At 42.6% G+C, this 21282-nt stretch overlaps 1 protein-coding gene across 6 annotated transcripts in view; it reads right to left on the bottom strand.

Annotated features, from left to right (window-relative positions):
* Positions 1–166: 166 nt before the first annotated feature.
* The window catches only part of RPAP1 (RNA polymerase II associated protein 1), a 43541-nt gene continuing 22425 nt past the window's right edge, over positions 167–21282 (bottom strand). For all 6 annotated transcript variants that reach the window (XM_082059638.1, XM_082059641.1, XM_082059640.1 and 3 more), the window contains 14 exons: positions 18803–18937; positions 18455–18634; positions 16321–16478; positions 14826–15005; positions 13856–14057; positions 11795–11904; positions 9814–10009; positions 8740–8889; positions 8115–8257; positions 6070–6874; positions 3570–3746; positions 2903–2959; positions 1023–2130; positions 167–984 (listed from right to left, as the gene is read on the bottom strand). In XM_082059638.1, the coding sequence (XP_081915764.1) occupies positions 1975–2130; positions 2903–2959; positions 3570–3746; positions 6070–6874; positions 8115–8257; positions 8740–8889; positions 9814–10009; positions 11795–11904; positions 13856–14057; positions 14826–15005; positions 16321–16478; positions 18455–18634; positions 18803–18937 (2649 nt within the window). In that variant the 3' untranslated portion in view covers positions 167–984; positions 1023–1974. The remainder of the gene's footprint in view (positions 985–1022; positions 2131–2902; positions 2960–3569; positions 3747–6069; positions 6875–8114; positions 8258–8739; positions 8890–9813; positions 10010–11794; positions 11905–13855; positions 14058–14825; positions 15006–16320; positions 16479–18454; positions 18635–18802; positions 18938–21282) is intronic.

Below are 21282 nucleotides of genomic sequence, written 5' to 3'. Positions count from 1 at the left end.
GCTTGAATTGCTCTTACAGAGTTCCAAAGCTTAGTGCATTTCCTCCCAAGAGACTGACAAATTGCAAACAGAACTACCCAAACTCAAGAAAGATTTAAAGGAGAGCAATCTCATACTTAAAAAAAATAAACAAACAAACAAACAACAAACCACCAAACACAACACCTGGAGAGCTATAAAAATATTTATTTACACATTACAAAACTAAAATTTGCATCACAGAAAGGACTGGAAGAGTTTTTCTCACTGGAGCTCTGAAAAGGAAAAAAGTCCTTTATGATGGTTGCTCTTGAATGGGCAGCTAGGAGCCCTTGAGGTTTACCATCCATTGCTCTTGAAAGACAACTGCTGGGCTCTCACCAGAATAGAAACATGAATGCCTTTGATTAAACTTTTAATCACATCAAGTACTTTTAAAATAACTGACAACAAAAAATGCATGTTGACCACTGTGTGTTACTTTATGCATCATTGATCAGAAGGGACAATATGAAAAAAAAAAATATTAAAATGAAACATCAGTTTTGCCCTTGTCCTATCTGAAATAACAGGGTAAAAGATGAAACGATATATTTTCTGGCAACTGAAGTGGGACCGATACACTTAGAAAACTGCTAATGTAAAGACAGCACCACAGCCATGAGGTTGCTAGCTGGAATTTGTTTCTTGTCTGGAACAATTTCAACAATTACAAGCTGGTCTATTAACAGTGTTTCACACTCTTACCAGGACATTCACTGGAGCAAGGTTACTATAGGTATGGTTTCTCTGGAGGGAATCTAGCTTGGCCTGTTCGATGGGTAAAGAGAGAAGTTTAGGTCTTCAGGCCAGGCATCACCCTGAACCTTCCATAAGAATTTATTCATAAGAACAAAACAAAATAAATAACTTTAACAAGTTTTGTTCATGAAAATAAGTTCTCCAAACAAAAGCCTGCTAGAGTGACCGTAGTTCTACAAAAATTATTGGATATAAACAAAACATCTGGTGAGATCACACCTAGGGGAAATTCTGGACTTGACCTGGCACTTCTGATGAGCCTTTTAGGGCACTCTATTTATAGCTCTTGTGTCTGAACCTGCAATACAGAATTTGGATATAGAAATGGGATAAAATTGTGCATATTTAAAATTAGGTTTAAGCTTACGAACTCCACTTTAACATTTAAATTACATTGCCCTCTTCTCAGAGGGCAACCAATACATATTCTAGTTAAACAAGCAGATACTTTTTTTTCTCTAATGAGGACTGGTTACTGCCAAGCACCCTGCCCTGCAAAGAAATTATTTTTGTTCTTGTTATACATGCAACCAAATTAAGGGAGAAAAGAAAGAAGTTTAGAAACTATCCAAAAGACAGCCACCCAGTGTTTGCACCACTGCACTAGGAACTATTATTTCTTAGAGGTCACACATCGGTGTGACTAACTGTGTGCAGAGAACACTGCCCTGGAGAAACTGCTTGTATAAATGTTTTTTTTTAAAAGAAAAGCTCTCAGGATCAGCTTCTTCCCTGCTGTATTGTCATTTTATTTACATGGGATAGTGTGGGGAAAGGATCATTCAAAACTCAAGGTACAAAAAAAGCAAGGGCAAGATCTGGGGAAGGCAGAACCACAGTCTCCAGCTTAACTGAACAAAATAGCTTTTCCACTTCCTTCCGTTTATTCAACAGTCCAGTGCCTCTCAGACACATTTCTCACCTTCTCTGTGGATAAGCAGAACAACCTGAAAGAGAATTAAGGAAAATGCTCCAGCATTCATCACAGACGCCACACACACATTGCCATATCTTGAGAAGATGTGCATCGTTCTGCAGTGCTGGGAGCATTCCACTAGTTCTTCACTTTGCAAAGATGCCAAGAGTGTCCAGGCAAGACACTGAAACTGTCTGAAGAGCACATCATTTCATCAGTGAAGCATAAACTAAGCTCTTCCACTCTTCCCCCTGGCTGTTTTCTTGCACAGTGTTTCACTATGAGACTAGTGCTGGTGCATTCTCCTTATCTTCTTTCTGTGTCACCGTCTGCAGGTACTTCAGTCGGATGGGAGGGAGCTGCTCATAGAGGTCAAACCCCAAAGGGCTCTCTGGATTCAGCAGCCTGTAGTAGAGTAGGTGCTTTTTCAAGGTCTGAAGAAACAAACAGCAGCCATTAAGCATGTCTGAAAATAATCTAATCTTTTCCGCCCTGTTTCCAACGCAACACAGTGACCTGCCAGATAGTACAATTACATCACACCCTGCATATTTAATTGCATCATCTTCAATAGAAGAGCTACAAGATGTGAGTTTCTGCCAGGAAAATTCGCTTTTGATTCGCATGAGCTTTCCTCTCCTGAACACAACTCCACTGTTTCCTTCGCAACCCCTCACAATGCCTTCCTGACAGACACCCAAACAGGGTTTTGAGTGGGATCTAAGAATTTAGCCTGGAGGCTAAACATAAAAGCCGAAATGACCCAGCTCTGTCAAAAAACTGATAGACTTTGGCAAGCTCCCCGAGAAAAAGAGAAACTTTACATTTGTTTTGTTCTTTTTGGGGGAAGCATCCAACCAAGGGTCAAGGGAGATCATTGCTGACCACTTATTCATAGTTGTGTTAGAATCAACCCTCTAGGACCTCTCACTATCCAGATATAATGCTGCTTGGCCAAGAGGTACAGAAATATAGTACAGAAGATTCATTTAGGTTCCAATGGGCTCAGTGCTTTGAGTTCAATTACTACAAGAACTGGATAACAGTATTTATAGCCATTCCAGGTCAAAATCCTGCGGCTAATTCCCTCCTATTCTCAAATAAGCAAGGTAGTTAAAACACAAATTTCAAAAGCCAAACGTAAATCTGTAGGAGTACCATGTCTGAAAAGTCCCAGTGGCACAGACTGAACTTTACAGATCCTACCTCATCCACCAACAGCCACGTCTTCCGCAGCATGCTTTTCCGAGCAGCATCAGTCTCCTGGGAACAAAACACACGCTTTGCTTAATATGGCATGACGCTACCTTTGCTGACGTGCACACAGCACTCCAGAAGGATGCTTTGCTCATTATGATGATGCTCCAAAGGGCAGGTTGTTCCATCAGAAAGGGCTTGAGATGGCTATTGCTTGGATACTGCCTCTCTCATACTTCTCCTGACCTGAAACTCAGCTGACTTCCCAACTTTCAGGTGCAGTTGTAGGTCAGAGGTGAAGTGTTAGCACAAGTAAACACTGCTAGAGGACCCAAGACCATGGGAAGGCTTCTGCTTGGTTATTCAAGCAAGGTGAAAGATCACTTTGCACATTAAGATTGGTCCAGGCAAAGGTTAAACCTATTACAAGCTCTCTCTGCTTGATCACCTCCCTCATCCGCTCCGCTTCATTCTTCCCCTATCATAGCCCACATAGTTTCTGGCTTCAAAGGTTTATGTAGGATTGGCTACCACTAATGCAAGTGTTTTAGGGTATCATGAACAAGAGCCGCTGTCCAGGGTCAGTGATTCACCACAAGCCACAATGGACCCTTGGGAAGAGCAGATGGCAGAGCCCAAAGCTTCCAGTCCTGAGGCTCTGCTACCCATTACCTACCTGCATCGTGCTGTCTTGGGAGAAAATAAAGCTGTTCACATGAGCCACGGCCACCACGTAAAGAACAGGGCACCAGGTGTGGCACAGTGCACCAGTGACCAGCGTTCGGAAGTAGAGTCGCAGGAGGTTCAAGTTGTCCTCAGGAGGGGAAGTGTATCGCTCAAGAGGCACAGGAAACTGCAACAAACCCACCCAGAGGCAACATTACAATTCTTGTCAGGGTTTAAGTAGTGAGGGGAAGTTCATTACTCTAGGATGTCCTTCCCCAGCTGTTTGTGTGTGCACTTCCATATAACATAGAATCATAGAATGTCCTGAGTTGCAAGGGACCCACAAAGATCACCAAGTCCAACTTCTGTCCCTGAACACGACAACCCCACAGTTCACACCATGTGTCTAAGGGTGTTGTCCAGTCTCTTCTTGAACACTGTCAGGCTTGGGGCTGTGACTGCTCTGGGTGAAGAACCTTTTCCTAATGGTCAACCTAAACCTTCCCTGGCACATCTTCCTGCCATTCCCTCAGGTTCTGTCATTGGTCACTACAGAGAAGAGTTTGGCACCTGCCCCTCCTCCTCCCCTTGTGAGGAAGCTGTAGACATGCTGAGGTCTCCTCTCAGTCTCCTCCAGGCTGAACAAACCAAGTGACTTCAGCCGCTCCTCATACAGCTTCCTCTCCAAACCCTTCACCAACTTTGTAGCCTTCCTCTGGACACTCTCCAGGAGCTTGACGTACCTCGATGGCATGACCCCTATTTGGAGCAGAGTTGTTACAGCCCACACTGATTAATGTGACATGCCTTTGACAAAGCATCCTCAAGACCTCTTCACTTTAGGGAGAGATATTTTACTGGTGAAATCACTGCAGATGCTTTTTGGCACAGGTAGGAAGAGTGGTTTCAAAGTGAGGAGACAGAGTACTTTCAACAGCACCACATCCTGCTGATGTACCAGAGAGGTTCACACTGATCTATGCGTTTAGCCAGAAAAGGAAAGCAGTTATATGTGCCAGAATTAATGTTGCTGTTAAGTGAAGTTTCCATCATTTTCTGACTTCACTGTTTGGCTTCGAAAAACAGGTTAGAAAAGCTTTTAGTAACAACTTGGTTTTGTTTGCTTTTCCCCTCTCCAGGAGTCCAATTTTTATTCTTCTCAATTTTGAGGTAAGTTCTCTAGGCTAAAATTACGTATTTCACTTTGAAGCATCTTCTTTGCACAATTAAAGACAATCATTGATTTTATTCAATTCAGAAAGCAGTCTGCCCGCTAGGGTATTCCTACTGCCCACTAGGGCATTTTTAACTCAAGACAAAAAGGGAAAAAATGCAGAAAAACAACACCTCCTCAAGTGGTTTTGCTCAAATTTTCCAACACATGGTTTGTTTTCAACCAACACTGCACTGAGAACATTGTTCAAAGTACTTGGCATTTATAAAATTCCTAAGCACAAGAAAAATAACCTGCTTTGAAATGCTCTCACTGTAATGTGTGCCACAACTCCAATGGTACTGAGGGATCTGGTGTTGAGGGATCAAGACAAGATAAAGCATGTGACGTAGAATTAAGGCTATCAACTGGAATATGGTTTTCAGCTCTGTCCCTACATCTATTTGTGGAACTGAAATAGACAGGGAAGGGCTACTGGGAGCATCAAGAGAACAGAGAGCTTACCATAATGAACAGGTCAGAATATCTTGGCTTACCTGGCTTAAGAAAGAAAGGCGCATCTGGCCATAATGATATAGAGAAACTGGCCGCAGAGCTATTACAACTAGAGCAAAAGTACTGCAACCACACAACGGTAAACTGCTGGTTCAGAGTTGTTTGGAAAAAAAAATCTGAAAGGTTATCTTTGCATTAGCAAACTTCAGGATAGATCAGGTATTGTCTGTCAACTGACACAGAACTTAAAGCCATCTAAAATCCATCTCTTGTGCACTGTTCATTCAAAAGAAATGCAGTCCCGCACTTGACAGATCAAAGTTTCTTGCCAAGTTACTCAGCAAAGCATGATTCCATTATAACTAAATGTGGAAACACGGTTGAGAGGGAAAATGACTGGTTTACAACATGCAGTGAGCAAGGAAAAGGTTCTCACCAAGGTGAAAAAAAGACTTATTTAAGAGAAAGGTAATTGCTGGCAGAACATGGGGTGTACACTAGCCCTTCATACATATAGGCCATAAATTAGAAGATGGTTTCCAATGATTAGACCAAGCAGGGTATGGGACAGTTTTCACTGAAGACTGAACAATTTCACAGCTCCTGCCCTCCACAAATACACACTATCTGCTCTCAAAACAAAGTTCAACAGGTTTCTGAAAATTATTATGTGACAAGGGCCTGCACCTACATGGGCTGGACTCTGTTCTTCAGAGACTCCATCCCTCAGGAGAAAGGGAAGTGCTGCGAGGATGCCCAAATCAAGGTTGGAGAAGCACAAGCAAGAGCCCAGTAACCGAGAAATATGCAGTGACAGGCAAGTGCCATAAACCAGGATTACCTGCTGGAGCGGCACTCCCAGTGCCCGCAGGATACTTGTATGCTCCCCAAAAACAGCGAGACGCAGATGAACACTGAAACGCTTCTGTAGAGGTAGAAGAACGAAGACTCCAAAGAGTGGATCTCCAAAGGAGACACCTTCAAACTGCTCCAGGAGACTTATATAGAGATCGTGGAAGGATGCCAAACCAGGGAGAGGACCATCCAAGTTCAGGGAGTCCAATGCCTTGGGTTGGCAATACACAGAGAGAAGGGCAGCTGTGTAGTTGTGGATTGGTGCTTCTAGAAAGAGGTCACCGCCTGTGAGGAAGACACACATAAGCCGTGCGAGTTTGGCAGCAGTAGGGATGCTCTGAAGGGTTTTAGCACGCCAGGTTTCCAGTAACAAGACCCACTGCAGGTTCCAGGTCACAGTGTTGACAAGATCAAGTGGGAGAGAGTTCAGTACAGCCCCACGTGTCTCTGCATTAGTCACTTTGTTGTAGAGGCTGATAAGCGGAAAGAACGGCCAGTCTGAAGGCAGGATGGGCCCTTTGACCTCAGGAAGCAACATGGACTGGATGAGGTAATTCCGTCCTTGGTAGGATGCTTTGGAACGTGTAAGGGTAGGCTGCAAGTGGACAAAATGAGAAAGGTAGCAGGAACGGATGAAAGGCAGATTCTGGTATGATTCTCTCAGCAGGGCACCACGAGTAGCCTTTGGAAAAAAGGCTGCCGCAGAGCCAGGCTGTGCCAGTTTGGCACTGGTACCCAGATGCAGGATATCGGAGAAGTCAGCTGCTTCTGGCCCTCCAGCTTTCCCTTCACTGTAAGATAAAGACAAACATCAGTTTAAGAGACAAAAAAAACCCAAAACAAAACACTACTACAATACACCAAACAAACATAACACCACAGAAATTAATCTCTACAGTCTTCCCGGATCAGGGAGCATGGTATATGTGCAGCACTCACAAAACTTTGTACAGCATTCAGCTGTGATAATTCTGAGTGCCAGTAAAGCATCAGCTACCTTGGCATTTACAGGAAATTCACAGAACTACACTTGGAGTTAGCAACACTAAGGCCTTGCCGCAAAAAAACTCCACACGCCAGCAGTCTGGTGTGAAGGCTGCAACCTGTCCAGAGAGGCAGTCTGCTTATTATACCAATACAGCTGTCAGGGTGCTGAGATGAAATACCACATATCATATAGGCCTACATGAATCAATGAGACAATTCTTGAAAGAGTATCTTTGCAGCTGGTAGTGGCAAGGTCAAGGGAACCATACAGACCAGTAGTAAGAAATTGGGGGTATCTCTGTCAAATCTCAGACCAGAGACTGGTCATGGTATCAGATTACTTGCCAAATTCTCATGAAATGGCAGCACTATAGCAGAGTTGGTGAACAAAAAAAACACAAAAACAAAACAACACAGAAATGTCCTTATTTCTGGAAAACTATAGTATCTCCTTGCAACACCCTGGTCCAACCTCCTACAGGGATGCACCATGACAAATTTCAGAGAGATTGTGATGAACAAGATAAACTGCTACCATTTTCTTGAACAGACATAGGAGGCTTCACATTTGAGACGCTCATGATTTCTTCTGGTGCGAGGTGGAAGACATCACAGTTGTCAAATGAGGAAAAATTTGCATAAGAACTTGTATAATAAGGGTTTGAGGAAGACTTAATAAGCTTTTCAGGCTACATCAAATTCCCATGTATCTTCTAGACCCACTACTCTCAGGATGGCAGATGCTGGGTCTCAGTGAGAATCAGTGTTATCAGGAATTGCACAAATCTTACCACAGAGGCGATCAGAAGAAACTAGTCACATTTCTCAACATTGGTACACTGGAGAGAAATCTGCAACTGCACTGCTTGTCTGATTAGACGGCTCCATGACTGGAGAATATGCCAATGAGTAACTAAAGTTTGAATACAGGCCCTATTAAAAGCCAAAAGTTATGACAAAACTGCAGTGCCAATGTGACCTTTTTCAATTTTCCCAAGTATACCCATGTTCCAGACTACAGAAAGGAAAAAATTCAAAGCTTACGGAAGAAACTCTGGATTAAAGGCCAGATCCAGTAGGACCTCGTGAGCCAGATGCTCACTCCCTGGCAATAGCCGGCTTAGCAATGCCATGGCAACACAGTGATGGAGTGAGGCATGCTGGGCGTAATCCGGACAAGTGCCTGCCTGTACAGGAAACAAAACAACAGGTAAAAGCACTGTACTATTTGTCAAGGCAATCAACAAGGACAGGAAGTTCAACAGAGATACAGATCTCACTGGAAAGTCAGAGACTGAGGCAGATTGCCAGAACAGTCAGTGTCCATACTGAGATCTTTCTGCTTCCCCCTGATTATCTTGAATAGTGAGATATCTTTTTTAGCAGCACAACTGAAAACTTTGTTCTCACTCTATCCCAAAGACAGGCAGAAATATAATTTTGCCAAAGTATTTTGGATCTACATCCCCACATCAGTAACTGTAAAGATATTATTTGCTAATGGGGCATAAAAGACAGCTGAAGAATCACCAGACCCAAGTCAGAGATAAGAAAGATGACGGATGCAAAGACAAGCTGCCAGTCTGACACACCAAGGTAGAGAGGCCAGTGCGAATCAATTCCTCGGGTGAAAGAAGTGTAAAGACTAATAAAGGACTAATAAAGATACCATTCTCCAAGCCAATGTTAACACAAAGTACTGCAGGTGATACTCGTGGCGCAGGATCCACGCAGATGAGGGTGTTACAGAGGGAAGACCGTTCTGGCAGCTCTGATGCAGATAATCCTTCAAGCTTGTGATGCCCAGCACAGAGGTGTACTACAAAGGAATCAGAAGTGGAGACAAATACTACTAAGTCCACGCTTGGAGGAAAGTAAAATATAGCCCTCTCCAAGGACTACCCCCTACCCTTTCACATGAGAATTCCTGTTGACTACTCCAAAAGGGGTATTTAAAATAGCCTGATAAATATCTGCTTTTCTGCCTCAGGGCTCACCTGCATCCATCATGATCACCCCCCACTGCAGGTAACCAATAGTCACTGCCTATATATTCCATAGTGCTTTGTGAAGCAGAAGTCTGGTCAGTGGCTTAAGACATTTCTCTCTCATCTGGCCAGATACTCCTACTAGTTATTGGTTAGCTAATTCAACATAAGGGGACTATCGAAGGCTCTGAGAAAGCTTATGCTAAGTACTCCATCTCTCAAGGGCTCTGCCACTTCCTCTTCACAGTTTGCAATCTTCCATGACTCTCTGATTCCAAAAACTCAGGACAACCAGAAGTGAAAAAAAACCTCTTCAGCTACTGCAGCACTCATTCTGTTTAATTTTATTCAATTTTTTGTTATATACCCTTCAATCATTCCTTTGCTCCTCTGACACTCAGCTAGTTTATTGCACTTAGCCAAACAGTTATTTCACTCTTCTCAATGCTCTCTATAAATCCATCCTTTAAACGTCATCATCATACATCACCTGTTCTATAAATCCAGCTTCCCAGTGTCAACTGGATATTGGAATTCGAAGACAGAAGATACTTTTCAAATCCTCATCCCACCTGTTCTAAAAGTTGGGGTATTTCTCTCTATAGTATTTTGATATTTTTAAAATGAAAATACATGACAATTTCTTTTTAGTCCTACTAACATGACTCTTAAGCCTGGAAAGATACAAATATGAACCTCCCTCACAAGTATATCATAATTCACCTTGAACTTACAGTGAAAAAGTCTGTTCTCACCTTGCTGCTCAGGCCTTTGTGAATGTGAGTGATGCTACTGATGAGAAACAGGAGGGCAGTGAGGAAGGGGAAAGGTGACTTGGAGCCAACCAGGCTTAGAGGAGGTTTGCCTCCAGCGCAACTCAGAGACGCAATGCTGAAGACAGATTCTGGTGCTGGGGAACAGGACAGAGGGTTGCACAAAGCAGAACATGGCCTGTGTGAATAGATAAAGAGAGGTGTCAGGTCAAAAGCACTTACACTGCTGAAGAATAGTCTTGTAGGAATGTTACTATCTGAACTGTGCCACACAACGCAGTAAAATGGAAGCCCTGAAGACTGTGAAAGAAAAAAAAAAAACAGTATCACATTTGGTCAAGTAAATACAGTCACCACACAAGCTACTACCAGTGAATTGTCATGAACTTGCATCTTCAGCTAAATTGTTCATGACATGCAGAAATACTGAGGCAGTGATGCACCTCTGATGTCAAACATTTGAAAGCATTAAGCCTTTGATTGAAAAAAAAAAAAAAAAAAATACACACTTCCCCATGTACATACATAAACCAGGCTAATAAAGCTGTCCACACAGGCAAGACATTTCAATAATAATTGTCAGGCAAAGCCAAAAGGCCAGCTTATACCTAAAATGGACATTGCAAAAATGCTGCTACTTACATACTCATGAAATGCATAATTTTAAAGTCTATTCAGAAAGAACCTAGCTTTAATGTATGTGCCAATGACCATGCACACCACTCTTGGTGTGTGTGCTTTTTGTGGGCAAAACTAGAACTTTCCATACCAGCAGTGCTTACGGGGTCCACATGAAACACACCATGTCTCTACAGGCAAGACCAGTAAAAGGAAGAATGACCATTGCATTGCAACTCGTTCCACTGGCATTACCTTGTAGGAGATGCATCAACACATCTGGGGCTCACAGAGCACCATGAACTCCTGGCCCTAACCTGCCCAGAATGCTTAGACGAGATTGCCAAAATATTAAGGCAGAGATTAGTTGACTCTTCATTTTTACCAGCCAACATTAAGATCAGCTTAGGAGAATTCTTGCTGATGGGCTTTTACAGTTTGACCAAACCCGCTGTTTTCAGACCTCAGTGACAGGCCGGAAAGGGTCTAATGAGTGTCCTTGTGTTGGAACCTTTAGTGCTAAGAGCTTCAGACTTCAGTTCTCAGTCATGAAAGAACATGGGCCAAATTGTTTGGTGACCATTAAAATACCACTTAAACCCAAAGATTTCAAGGGCCCTTATATCAAATGTTCTCAGAAGCAGCAGGCTGTCTCCCTGACCACAAGTTAGGCCTTTTAGGTTCTGCTTTCTCCAGAGGATTGATCACAGGCTAGTAGCGAAGCTCCCTCTACAGCAAAGATGAGTATCTGCAGTGCTGAACAACCCCCAGAGCCCAACACAATGCTTATGTTATCCAAACGTCTGAAAGAACCGTTTGGTATATGGCCTTTCACTTTCCTGCAGGGGCTTTCAAGGCCTTAGTGAAGCTCTGCAGGAGCTTAAAGATGAGAGTCTAGTTTAAGTCATTTTATATAGGCAGCATCACACAGAGCACATAAATGGTACATGTACATACACACTCACTTCCTCAATGGAAGAGGGACTCGATGTTACTTTTTTTTAAACCCATGAAACCAAAGAAGAATCAAAGCCAAGAGTGACTAAAATCAATCTGAAATTGATATGAAAAAAACACAGGTACAGGGAAGGGAAAAGATATAAACCATGCAGCAGAACTAGTAGGAAAGGAAGAACTGGAGAACCTCTGCAGCCATCGTGCTATTTGCTCTGAGGGGAGAGAGGACAAAGCAGGGTGCAGACAGAGCCCTGCTACACTCTAATTCACACATACAGGGCACATATGTACAGGGGAAAGAAATGGGAGATGGAAAACTGCCACACAGTACAGAAATGAGGCTCCTTTAGTGTCTGGCAACAGCATCTTAGCGGTGAAATTATTTTACCTGAGCAAGTCCCACATGCTGTGTATGGCTGGCTGGCTGAGAAGGGGCTGCAGCACCTCAGAGGTCAAACGTTCCAGTTCCTCTAAGTAGTCAACTGGATTGACTGATGGCTGCAGGTGACATGGAGAAAGACAAGAAAAGATGGAAATGAAGGCATTCCAGTGAGGGCAAAAAGAAAGGTTGATTTCATTGCTTTCTCTGTGTTTATTATCTTTTTCCCAGACCACATAATCTACATAGTGGTACTGCTCCAGGTTAGAGCTGGCCCCACTGCCAGACTTCACGGTGTTCTTATACTCTAGTATTAAAATTATCAGAGAGATTTTGTAATTGTCTGGAAATAAGGTATGGGATCCTTGGGATCAAGATTCTCTATATGAAAACTTTCCCAAAGTGGCTAAACCCCCTTCCCCATACCAGCTACATGCTGATCTTTCCTTTTAAATTGAAGATGACACAAAGGTGATCAGAACTACCTTGAGAAAACTGAGTGGCACCATGAGTGTCTCCAAAACAAAATTATATATTAAAAAAAAAAAAATATATATATATAGATAGATAGATATATCAACTGCACAAAGTGTGATTGACCTACCCATTGAAGCATGACTGTGGATGAACACTGCACAGAGCAGGATCTGTGGGTTTTAGAGAACCATCCAAATTCTTCCAACCCTAGTAAGCAATATTCCAGGTTGAAGGAACATGCTGGCAAATTTTAATGTTCTTTCCCTTCGTTAGAATGCTTTAGGATACAGAAATATTCGTTTCTATAAAATAAAATCTAATTTTACCCACGGTGAAATTCCCTTCCAGAAATCAGTAAAATCTACATGAATATGTTAACCTTAGTTCTTAGTCATCTCACAAAAATATTCCAAGAAGGTCCCAGTATACACTCATCTAGTTACTATACAAGTTGATTTTATTTGCACTAGTCCATTCAAATGTGCTACATGCAGTTCTATTTTTAAATTTTAACCAGATTAGCTAACCACAGGTAGATGATTGAGCTTTTTTTTTACGTGGAAATGAAAAAAATCTTCTGTCATAGTTCAAGGACTTAAGAAATTATTTTGTCAGCCACTCTTCTGCAATATCTATAAAGGTTGAAAAGGAGTATTAACCTCTTGGTTATCCTCATCCTCTAATGCTCAGGCCTTAAAGACAGCAAATGAAGACCAACCTTTGGGGCACTGAAGACATCTTCGAAAGATAATGGTGGTTTCTACCACGGCCACAACTAACAAACTCAGTTGCTTTGGGCAAGTTGCAGAGGAGTTGCAGAAGTGTGAATAACTGCAGCCATTAAATTACCCCCACACCCCAAAACCAGCTCTCCCAGGTCAAAACTCAGGCATGTCAGCTGGGCAGCCAAGGGGAAACTTGCATTTATATTTAGAACATGACTCTTTAACGTAGCTGAAGTACATGATGTTTTTCTTCAATAGTATCACACTGATGTGCCACCTTTAGAAAACTCACTTTAGAAGATGGTCACGTAATACAACTGTAACTGGGTTACAGAATTTGACCTTGAATGTCAGTGGGGCAGCAAATAAATTTATCTTTATTGTTTCCTGTCTGAAGTTTGTATGGCATGACCCTCAATGCTCAAACCCTTCCAGCCAGATCATTGCAGTGTCATTGTTCACATGTAAGCTCTCAGACCGCAGCAAATGCAAAAACGTGCAATTTGATTTAGCCCACAAGGAGAAAGGACTGCCAAACCAAATTAGGTCATATTTGCTTTGTGCTTTGGATCTCTGCAGTAAATCAGAACAGTCGCAACACTATCACGTACCCTGATCAAGACTCTGAGCCCAAAGGAAGAAAGGAAGACAATTATATTTGGCACTGCTAACATGAAGGATCAGCAGACCTATCTGACCCCAAATGCCATGCAGCCTAGATATGAGCTGTGGTCAACAAAATCTAGTCCTCAGCTTGATGCTTCAATGTCTGTCTCTTTCAGTACTGCCTGTAAGTTCAGGTTTTCAGAGGTAACACACAAGCTGATGCTGGTGAGATGAAAAGACGTTCTGCATTTTCAGGTCCTACCTGTTGGCTGCAAGCACTGTAATAAACTCCCAAATAGATCATATAAGCTGTGGTCAGAGGCTGGAGAGTTTGCCAAGTTTCTGTCTGGGATATCTCCTGAAGGATTTTTTTCAGACCCGTCTCAATGAAGGGCTGTAGGCCTGACACTTGATTCCATGCCACTGGAGGAGGTGGAATCTGTTCACCATCTTCAGAGGTATTACTGAAACACAATGGACCAATGACACAGGATAGCCAACATGCCTCAGAAACAATTCTCTCTCTAAATCACCATTTTTAATAGCAAGATTTCAGGCTGCATTTAGTCTAGAAGGCAATACCTGTCAACAGCCACCAGGGGAAAACAGTCTTTGCACATTCCCACAGACCAGACCAAATCAATCCAGGCAGAAAGGATGAATGCAGAATCTACTCATGAAAGCTGAAGTTTCTCAACCTGCAATATTCTGTTTTATCTGACACACTACCTCAATATCCAGCTTTAGTTAAAGTTTCTTGCTTTTCACCAGCAGGACCTGTGTCTACAGCAAATGCTACTGCTTTGGTGCCTATCAAAACAACCAACCTCTTAATTCTGACCCATCTTGGTCTCTGCATAGAGGTTCTTTCCTCCGTTCCTCAGGGAGGTTACTTTCTTCTCCCCATAAGGAAGGTTAAATGAACTTCCCAGCTCCTTTCAGCAGAGCATTTGGCTAACACTGCTCTTCTGCCCCATAGCTGAATGCACATTTTTACTTCTGCCTCTTACCAGGCTAGTACGTAGACAGCTGTCAGACTAGACATGCCTTCTGACCCTGTGTCAGAGGCAACACACCCCACTATGCAGGGATTCACACGTGGGACAGTAAATCATTTAAAATGAAGGGAAAAAAAAAAAAAAAAGGTGATAGCCAGGTCTCCAAACCAAAGAAAAGGAAGGCAAGATGCAAACTACTCAGATATGCAGAACTGGTGACAGAGGGGGGCCCACCTGCTCAGCTTGGCTTGCAGCTCTGCCGTGCAGCCTGCTGTCTGCGTCACATGTGTCAGCAGAGTAACCACCGCTGTAGCTCGCTGGACAGACAACTCAACCATAGGGGTGTTCCCGTGGCAAGTGCTGAGCAATTCAGGCAGGGACTGCAGTATCCTCACCAGCACAGGGTAGAGATCCCTATAGTATGAATCACAGAAGAAATTAGGTTGGAAAGGGTCTCTGGAGATCATTTATAGTTCAACTTCATGGCCAGATAGAGCAAGTTTGCCCAGGAACCTGTCCAGATGGATCTGGAATATCTTCAAGAACGAAGAGTCTACAATCTCCCTGTGCAACCCGCTCCAGTCTTTGATTACCTTCACAGTAACATTTTTTCTTACGCTCAATTGAAATTTTCTGTATTTCCATTTGTGCCCATTACTTCTTGTACTTCCACTTCATACCACTGGAAGAATCCAGCTCTATCTTCTTTACACCATCCCATCATATATTTATAAAGATTGCTAAAATAAGATTGAGAACCATCACCACAATCAAAATAACAAAAGTAAATGGACATGGAAAAAAGATGACAAGGGAAGAATACTGTCATTCCAAATCAATCTGAATGGCACCTACCTAATACTCTGCTTCCAAGCATTCTGATAATATCTTGGAAAAACTACTTTTTTCTTGCTTTCTTAGTTCTCAAATTCTCAAAGTATCCACAGTTATAATCACGCAAATTTAAGGAATCTTCTGCTGTTCCTCTTTCCTCAACGTTATTTACAGTGCTAAAAATTATATATAGTTTTTATTAACCAATACACCTGATTGGGCTGGAGAACACAAAATGCCATTGCAGAGAGAGAATGTCCCTTCTGAAACCTAACACTGGCCTCCCTTTTACTCCTCTTCAGAGCAATTCTATAGCCAACCCTGTGCTTCCAAGTCAGTGCAATTACAAGAAGATGATTTAACGCTTGAAGTAGGTCAGACTTATCCTAGTGCAGACCTTGACAGTCAAGCACAAGAACTTGTACTGAAGTGAAAGAGGAGGCAGCACGCAGAGTTTGTCTGCACCAGCCTGCCTCACTTGGCACACATGCTGGTGATGGCTGCCCACAGTCTGCCTTTAGGACACCAGATTCAATCCTATGTGTGCTGCAAACTATGTGTCTTGATGTCACACAAGCACATATTATTCATGCCTTCAAGAGGAAAAAGATGCAGCCCTAAAACATTAGGGGGGTTTCCCATAGTTCAGAGAAGAAACAACAGAATACCAGTGCTTAAACACAGGAGATAAAGGACAACCAGAAAAAAGGTGATCCTCAACACAAATACCTTTAGGGAACTGTAAGTTCTACTGCAAAGGCCAGAGAAGGGGAGACAAGACTCCCTGAAGGGAGTAGAGACTGAGCCTGGAGATGCCTGTATTTGCCCCTCTGGAACAGGACGTCCATTTCCCCTGTGGTGCCTCCACCCCCAGCTCTCCAGCTTTGGACGCTACCTGTAGAGATCGCAGGCCTGACCATAAGCAGCCGCCACAGCCCACAGCCGGAAGGCTTCCGTGCTCAGCCTGACAGCTTCTTCCCTAGGCAGGGGCAGATCCACTGGGTCTTCAGCTATAAATCGACTTAACCGGCTTTTCAATTCAAATTTATTAAGCTGTAAAATAATGGAACAAACAAGAATGCACACCAAAAAAGACAAAGAGATGAGTGACAGCAGTTGCATGCAGCATTAGATCATCACTCTGACACGCCAAAAGAGCTGCAGATTTCAATTCAGCTCATTCTAACCTTCTTGCACTGTTCAAATCTGTCTTTATCTTGTGTAATCTTAAGGAGCGTACTCCAAAGGACCAATAGATGGTCAATGGCTATTAGGAGAGAAATATTCCTGGAAGGGATGACTAGGTGTTACCTAATCCATTCCTAACACAAATCAACTACATTTAAATCATTCCCAACAGGGTTTTATCTAACCCACACACACTCTTGTTTTGGATGTTCACTGCAGCATTTAACTGATTTTTAAGAAATATAATTATCCTTCTTTAAGCAGTCATAAATAGAACTCTATTAGTCAAGACTACATTTAAAGATATATCTTATGAAAAACAATGTATAGAAAAGTACTGAATTGATGCCAATATTCTTTTTGAGAGGTCACAATAAATGGCTTTTAGACGCCCTACAATCTAAATCTTTCTACAATTCTGTGTTTATTTTATAAAAAGGGTACCTCCTGCCTATTAATTTTATAAGATTATAGAATTTTGATGCCTTGGAAATGTTCTGAGGTTATTTTAGCATTGAATTAAGCATGACATGACTCATTTGCAGTTCTCTAGAAATAATTTTTATCCTCCCCAACAACTGGGTATTTTTGCTTAACCATGAAAAGGAGCTTCTCTCTCCTTCTCCCACACATACAAAAGGTTGTATGCACTCTGTCTAAACAAATGAGCTAACGATGTTTTTTTCACAACACGAGGACATATTATAGATAATTTAAAATTCAAATGCTTTAGAGACACGTTGTAGGAAAATCAATGCACACTAGCAAGAAAGCAAAGGAGCTGATGAATCAAACTATGAATTCTGACACCCCTCCTACAGAAGAGGGGGCGAAGTCAAATTTACTTCCAGAGGAGGAAGATGGAAGAATTTTGTTGTTAGCTAAAATAATTTCCTACATTGATGATTTTGATTTAGTTTTTTTTATTCTCTTCCATTCCCATGTTTAAGTGCCTGTAACAGGCCATTTGAGAGTTCAACAGAACCAAAGCCTGAGTGGCAGGAACCTCATAAGCAATTTTTGCATGCCTTGACATACCTGGAGTATACAAAGCCTGAAATAGAGTAATATTCAGAGATTTTCTATTATGTACCTAGTACCACTTAACAGCCTTTAAATATCCCACTATCCATTATCAGCACATTATTCTATGTATTTTATAGTACAGACTGGTGTTCTTCTGCTGATATTAGCAATTTCCTGGATGGTAATTTATTAGATGCTATTAACAATACTGAACCAAAAACCCTACAAGGTGCTCATTGCATTGTAATGGCTGCTGCTCTTCATAGATGTTACACATTTATAGCACCAGTGTGATGACCTATACGAATGAATGCAATTATCTCTGAAGTGGAAAACCTGTCCAGAAGTAGATAAGAGGGGTTAAAAATACTGGTAAGTGACCTCAGAGTTATTAAGACAAATGAATGTCAGGAAAGCACAAGGATAGCAATTACATCTCCGGTTTATACAGTCCTAAGCTGCCTATCACCAGAACACAGGAGAGTACAGAGTATCACACACCAATGTGTGCTCTAAACAGCTGCTGTTGCTCAGTATCACTGAGCTGTGCTATGTGATTTTGCATAACTGCATCAGATAAAAAAAAAGCCTGAGGCAAGCCTGAGACAGCTCTTCTACTGGTACACAGCAGAAGGCATTATTATTGTGATGCTGTCAACAATTCCTTCAAAACACACATATGCACCTTCTTCACAATTACTATTTCAGCTTCACCTCAGATTCAACTCCAATTAATCCTCTTCATTTACTTAGAAAGTAAGGCATAGAGAATAAAGGCCTTTGTAATCAGGAAAGCTCTTCTGAGAATCACTCACCAGTCTGGCTGTTGCATTTCGTCCTCCAGATGCCAACACTCTGATGAACTTCATTGCAGCAGCACAAGCAACTCCATGGAGGCTGGTAAGTAAACACCCGGGTTCAGCCACTTGGGGATCCCAATGACTAGGGAGGAATTCCCTGACAATGGTCTCAACCAACCGAGGACAGTCAAGCAGCTGCAGAGAAATAGCAAGCACCACAAATAACTAACTATGCAATTACACAGATATGCAAAACACACACGCTTGTCTAATCTCTGTGCCATAACTTTACCTGCCTCTTTCTTCCCTTTTTTCAAACCTTTCTCTACCATTAATGGAGCTCCCGCACAATGGGAGATTTACCTGGCTGCATGCTTCAGAGGAGTGCCTTGCTATGTGGGTGAGGATGTGCAGTATATCCAGGACTACTGTTGGAACAGGTCGCACCACCTCTAGGATGTACCTCAGCCGGTGCTGGATCCGTGTCCTCAAAAGTCCCTGAAAGGAAAAAAAAAAAATTTGGAAAGTCCATTATACTCTTAACGATTGCTCTCTGAACACTGCAGCTGCTGGAAGACAAAAGCAGATTCAATTGAATCTTCTGCAGAGAGAAGGCTTTAAAATTACAAGTGGGGAAACAAAGAGAGAAGTTTCTGTGGATTTGCCAGTACGCTACCAAATGAGCAAGAGCTACCTCAGGAGAGCAGGAACAACTGAACTTCTGTTCTGAATCAGACCACTGGTGCAGTTTGGATACTTGAGTTTTCCAGAGTATGAAAGTGTAAGTAACAGGGAATAGGAAAACAAGCTTCCTTATGAAGACTTCTAAATCCTAAAGTGGCTGAAAAGGGTTCTCATGCTCCTTGAATCATGTTGGCCAGACACCACCTCCAACTAATGCAGCGCCGTCTGGCAGTACCTGTTACAGCAGAGAAAGCTAACAGAGGCAGAGAACAGACATCAATCTTATTTTGCAGGAAGAGAGATGCAGAGAAATTATGTGATTTTTATTTTATGGCCCACAGAGCAGAAGACCATGAACAGTGGTCGTCCTAGGAAACAAGCCTTCAGTTTAAACAACAACGTTATGCATTCCTAGTTCTGGGAAAAGGCAATTCCCCAACACCTGAGTTTGTAGTACTGATACTTTTTAAAACTTGCAGCCAAGCAAGCTTGTATTTCTAGGCCTAAGTTCAGATGCTAGTTTAAATACTCATTTTTCCAACTGTGTGGAGTAATTGGGTTTTAACAGCCAATAAGCAGGTGTGAAATGGAATTTCACACCAACTGTAACAGTGGAAAATTTTAATCACAAATATCTGCTGAGTTTGGGCCACCTGGAACAAGCTAAAATCTATTATGCTGAACTAGGCAACTGTTTCCAGAATCACAAACTGATCTGATCTCTTCTGTCTGCAACTCTTTTGTTAAGCTTTTTAAACAGTGTCACCTAGTAGAATACATCTGAAATCATGGAATCACAGAATGTCACAGAATGACAGAATGTTAGAGATTGGAAGGGACCTCAAAAGATCATCTAGTCCAATGCCCCTGCTGAAGCAGGAACACCTAGATGAGGCTACACAGAAATGTGTCCAGGCAGGTTTTGAATGTCTCCAGAGAAGGAGACTCCACAACCTCCCTGGGCAGCCTGTTCCAGTGTCTGTCACCCTCACTGAGAAGAAGTTTCTTCTCACATTCAAGTGGAACCTCTTGTGTTCCAGTTTGAACCCATTACCCCTTATCCTACCATTAGTTGTCACTGAGAAGAGCCTGGCTCCATCCTCATGACACCCACTCTTCACATATTTGTAAACATTAATGAGGTCACCCCTCAGTCTCCTCTTCTCCAAGCTAAAGAGACCCAGCTCCCTCAGCCTTTCCTCATACGGGAGATGCTCCACTCCCTTCATCATCTTTGTTGCCCTACGCTGGACTCTCTCCAGCAGTTCCCTGTCCTTCTTGAACTGAGGGGCCCAGAAATGGACACAATATTCTAGATGTGGTCTCACCAGGGCAGAGTAGAGGGGAAGGAGAACCTCGCTGAACCTACTAACCACCCCCCTTCTAATACGCCCCAGGATGCCATTGGCCTTCTTGGCCACAAGGGCCCAGTGCTGGCTCATGGTCATCCTGCTGTCCACCAGGACCCCCAGGTCCCTTTCCCCTACACTGCTCTCTAATAGGTCATTCCCCAACTTATACTGGAACCTGGGATTGTTTCTGCCCAGATGCAAGACTCTACACTTGCCCTTGTTATATTTCATTAAATTTGTCCCCGCCCAACTCTCCAGCCTGTCCAGGTCTCGCTGGATGGCAGCACAGCCTTCTGGCGTGTTAGCCACTCCTCCCAGCTCGGTGTCATCTGCAAACTTGCTGATAGTACACTCTATTCCCTCATCCAAATCATTGAGGAATATACGGAATAATATAGGCCCCAGTACTGACCCTTGAGGCACTCCGCTAGATACAGGCCTCCCCTGGACAATGCCCCATTGACCACGACTCTCTGGGTTCTTTCCTTCAGCCAGTTCGCAGTCCACCTCACAAATCATGAAGCCTCTAAATGAGACCAGATGCCCAAGTACAGCAATTCATATTCCCAGTGAAGCTTTTAACCAGGGTCATTCAAATGGGCTCAAGCACACAGATCAAGTGATGTGATCACACGTTTTAATGATTGCAGCAGGCAAGAGAGTCACATGAGCTCCACCAGGGTTTGTGATAAAGATTTCTGGTTTTAGGTCTCCTATCACTAATGTGGGATTAGGCTTAAATATGTGAGGAATTCCTTCCAAATGCTCTAACTCTACCTAAGAAATGCAAATATGAAGAATGAAATT

The sequence above is a fragment of the Streptopelia decaocto genome, assembly GCF_964273445.1.
Source record: "Streptopelia decaocto genome assembly, chromosome: 7".
Taxonomy (NCBI): domain Eukaryota; kingdom Metazoa; phylum Chordata; class Aves; order Columbiformes; family Columbidae; genus Streptopelia; species Streptopelia decaocto.
This window is presented reverse-complemented; position numbering and strand designations above follow the sequence as displayed.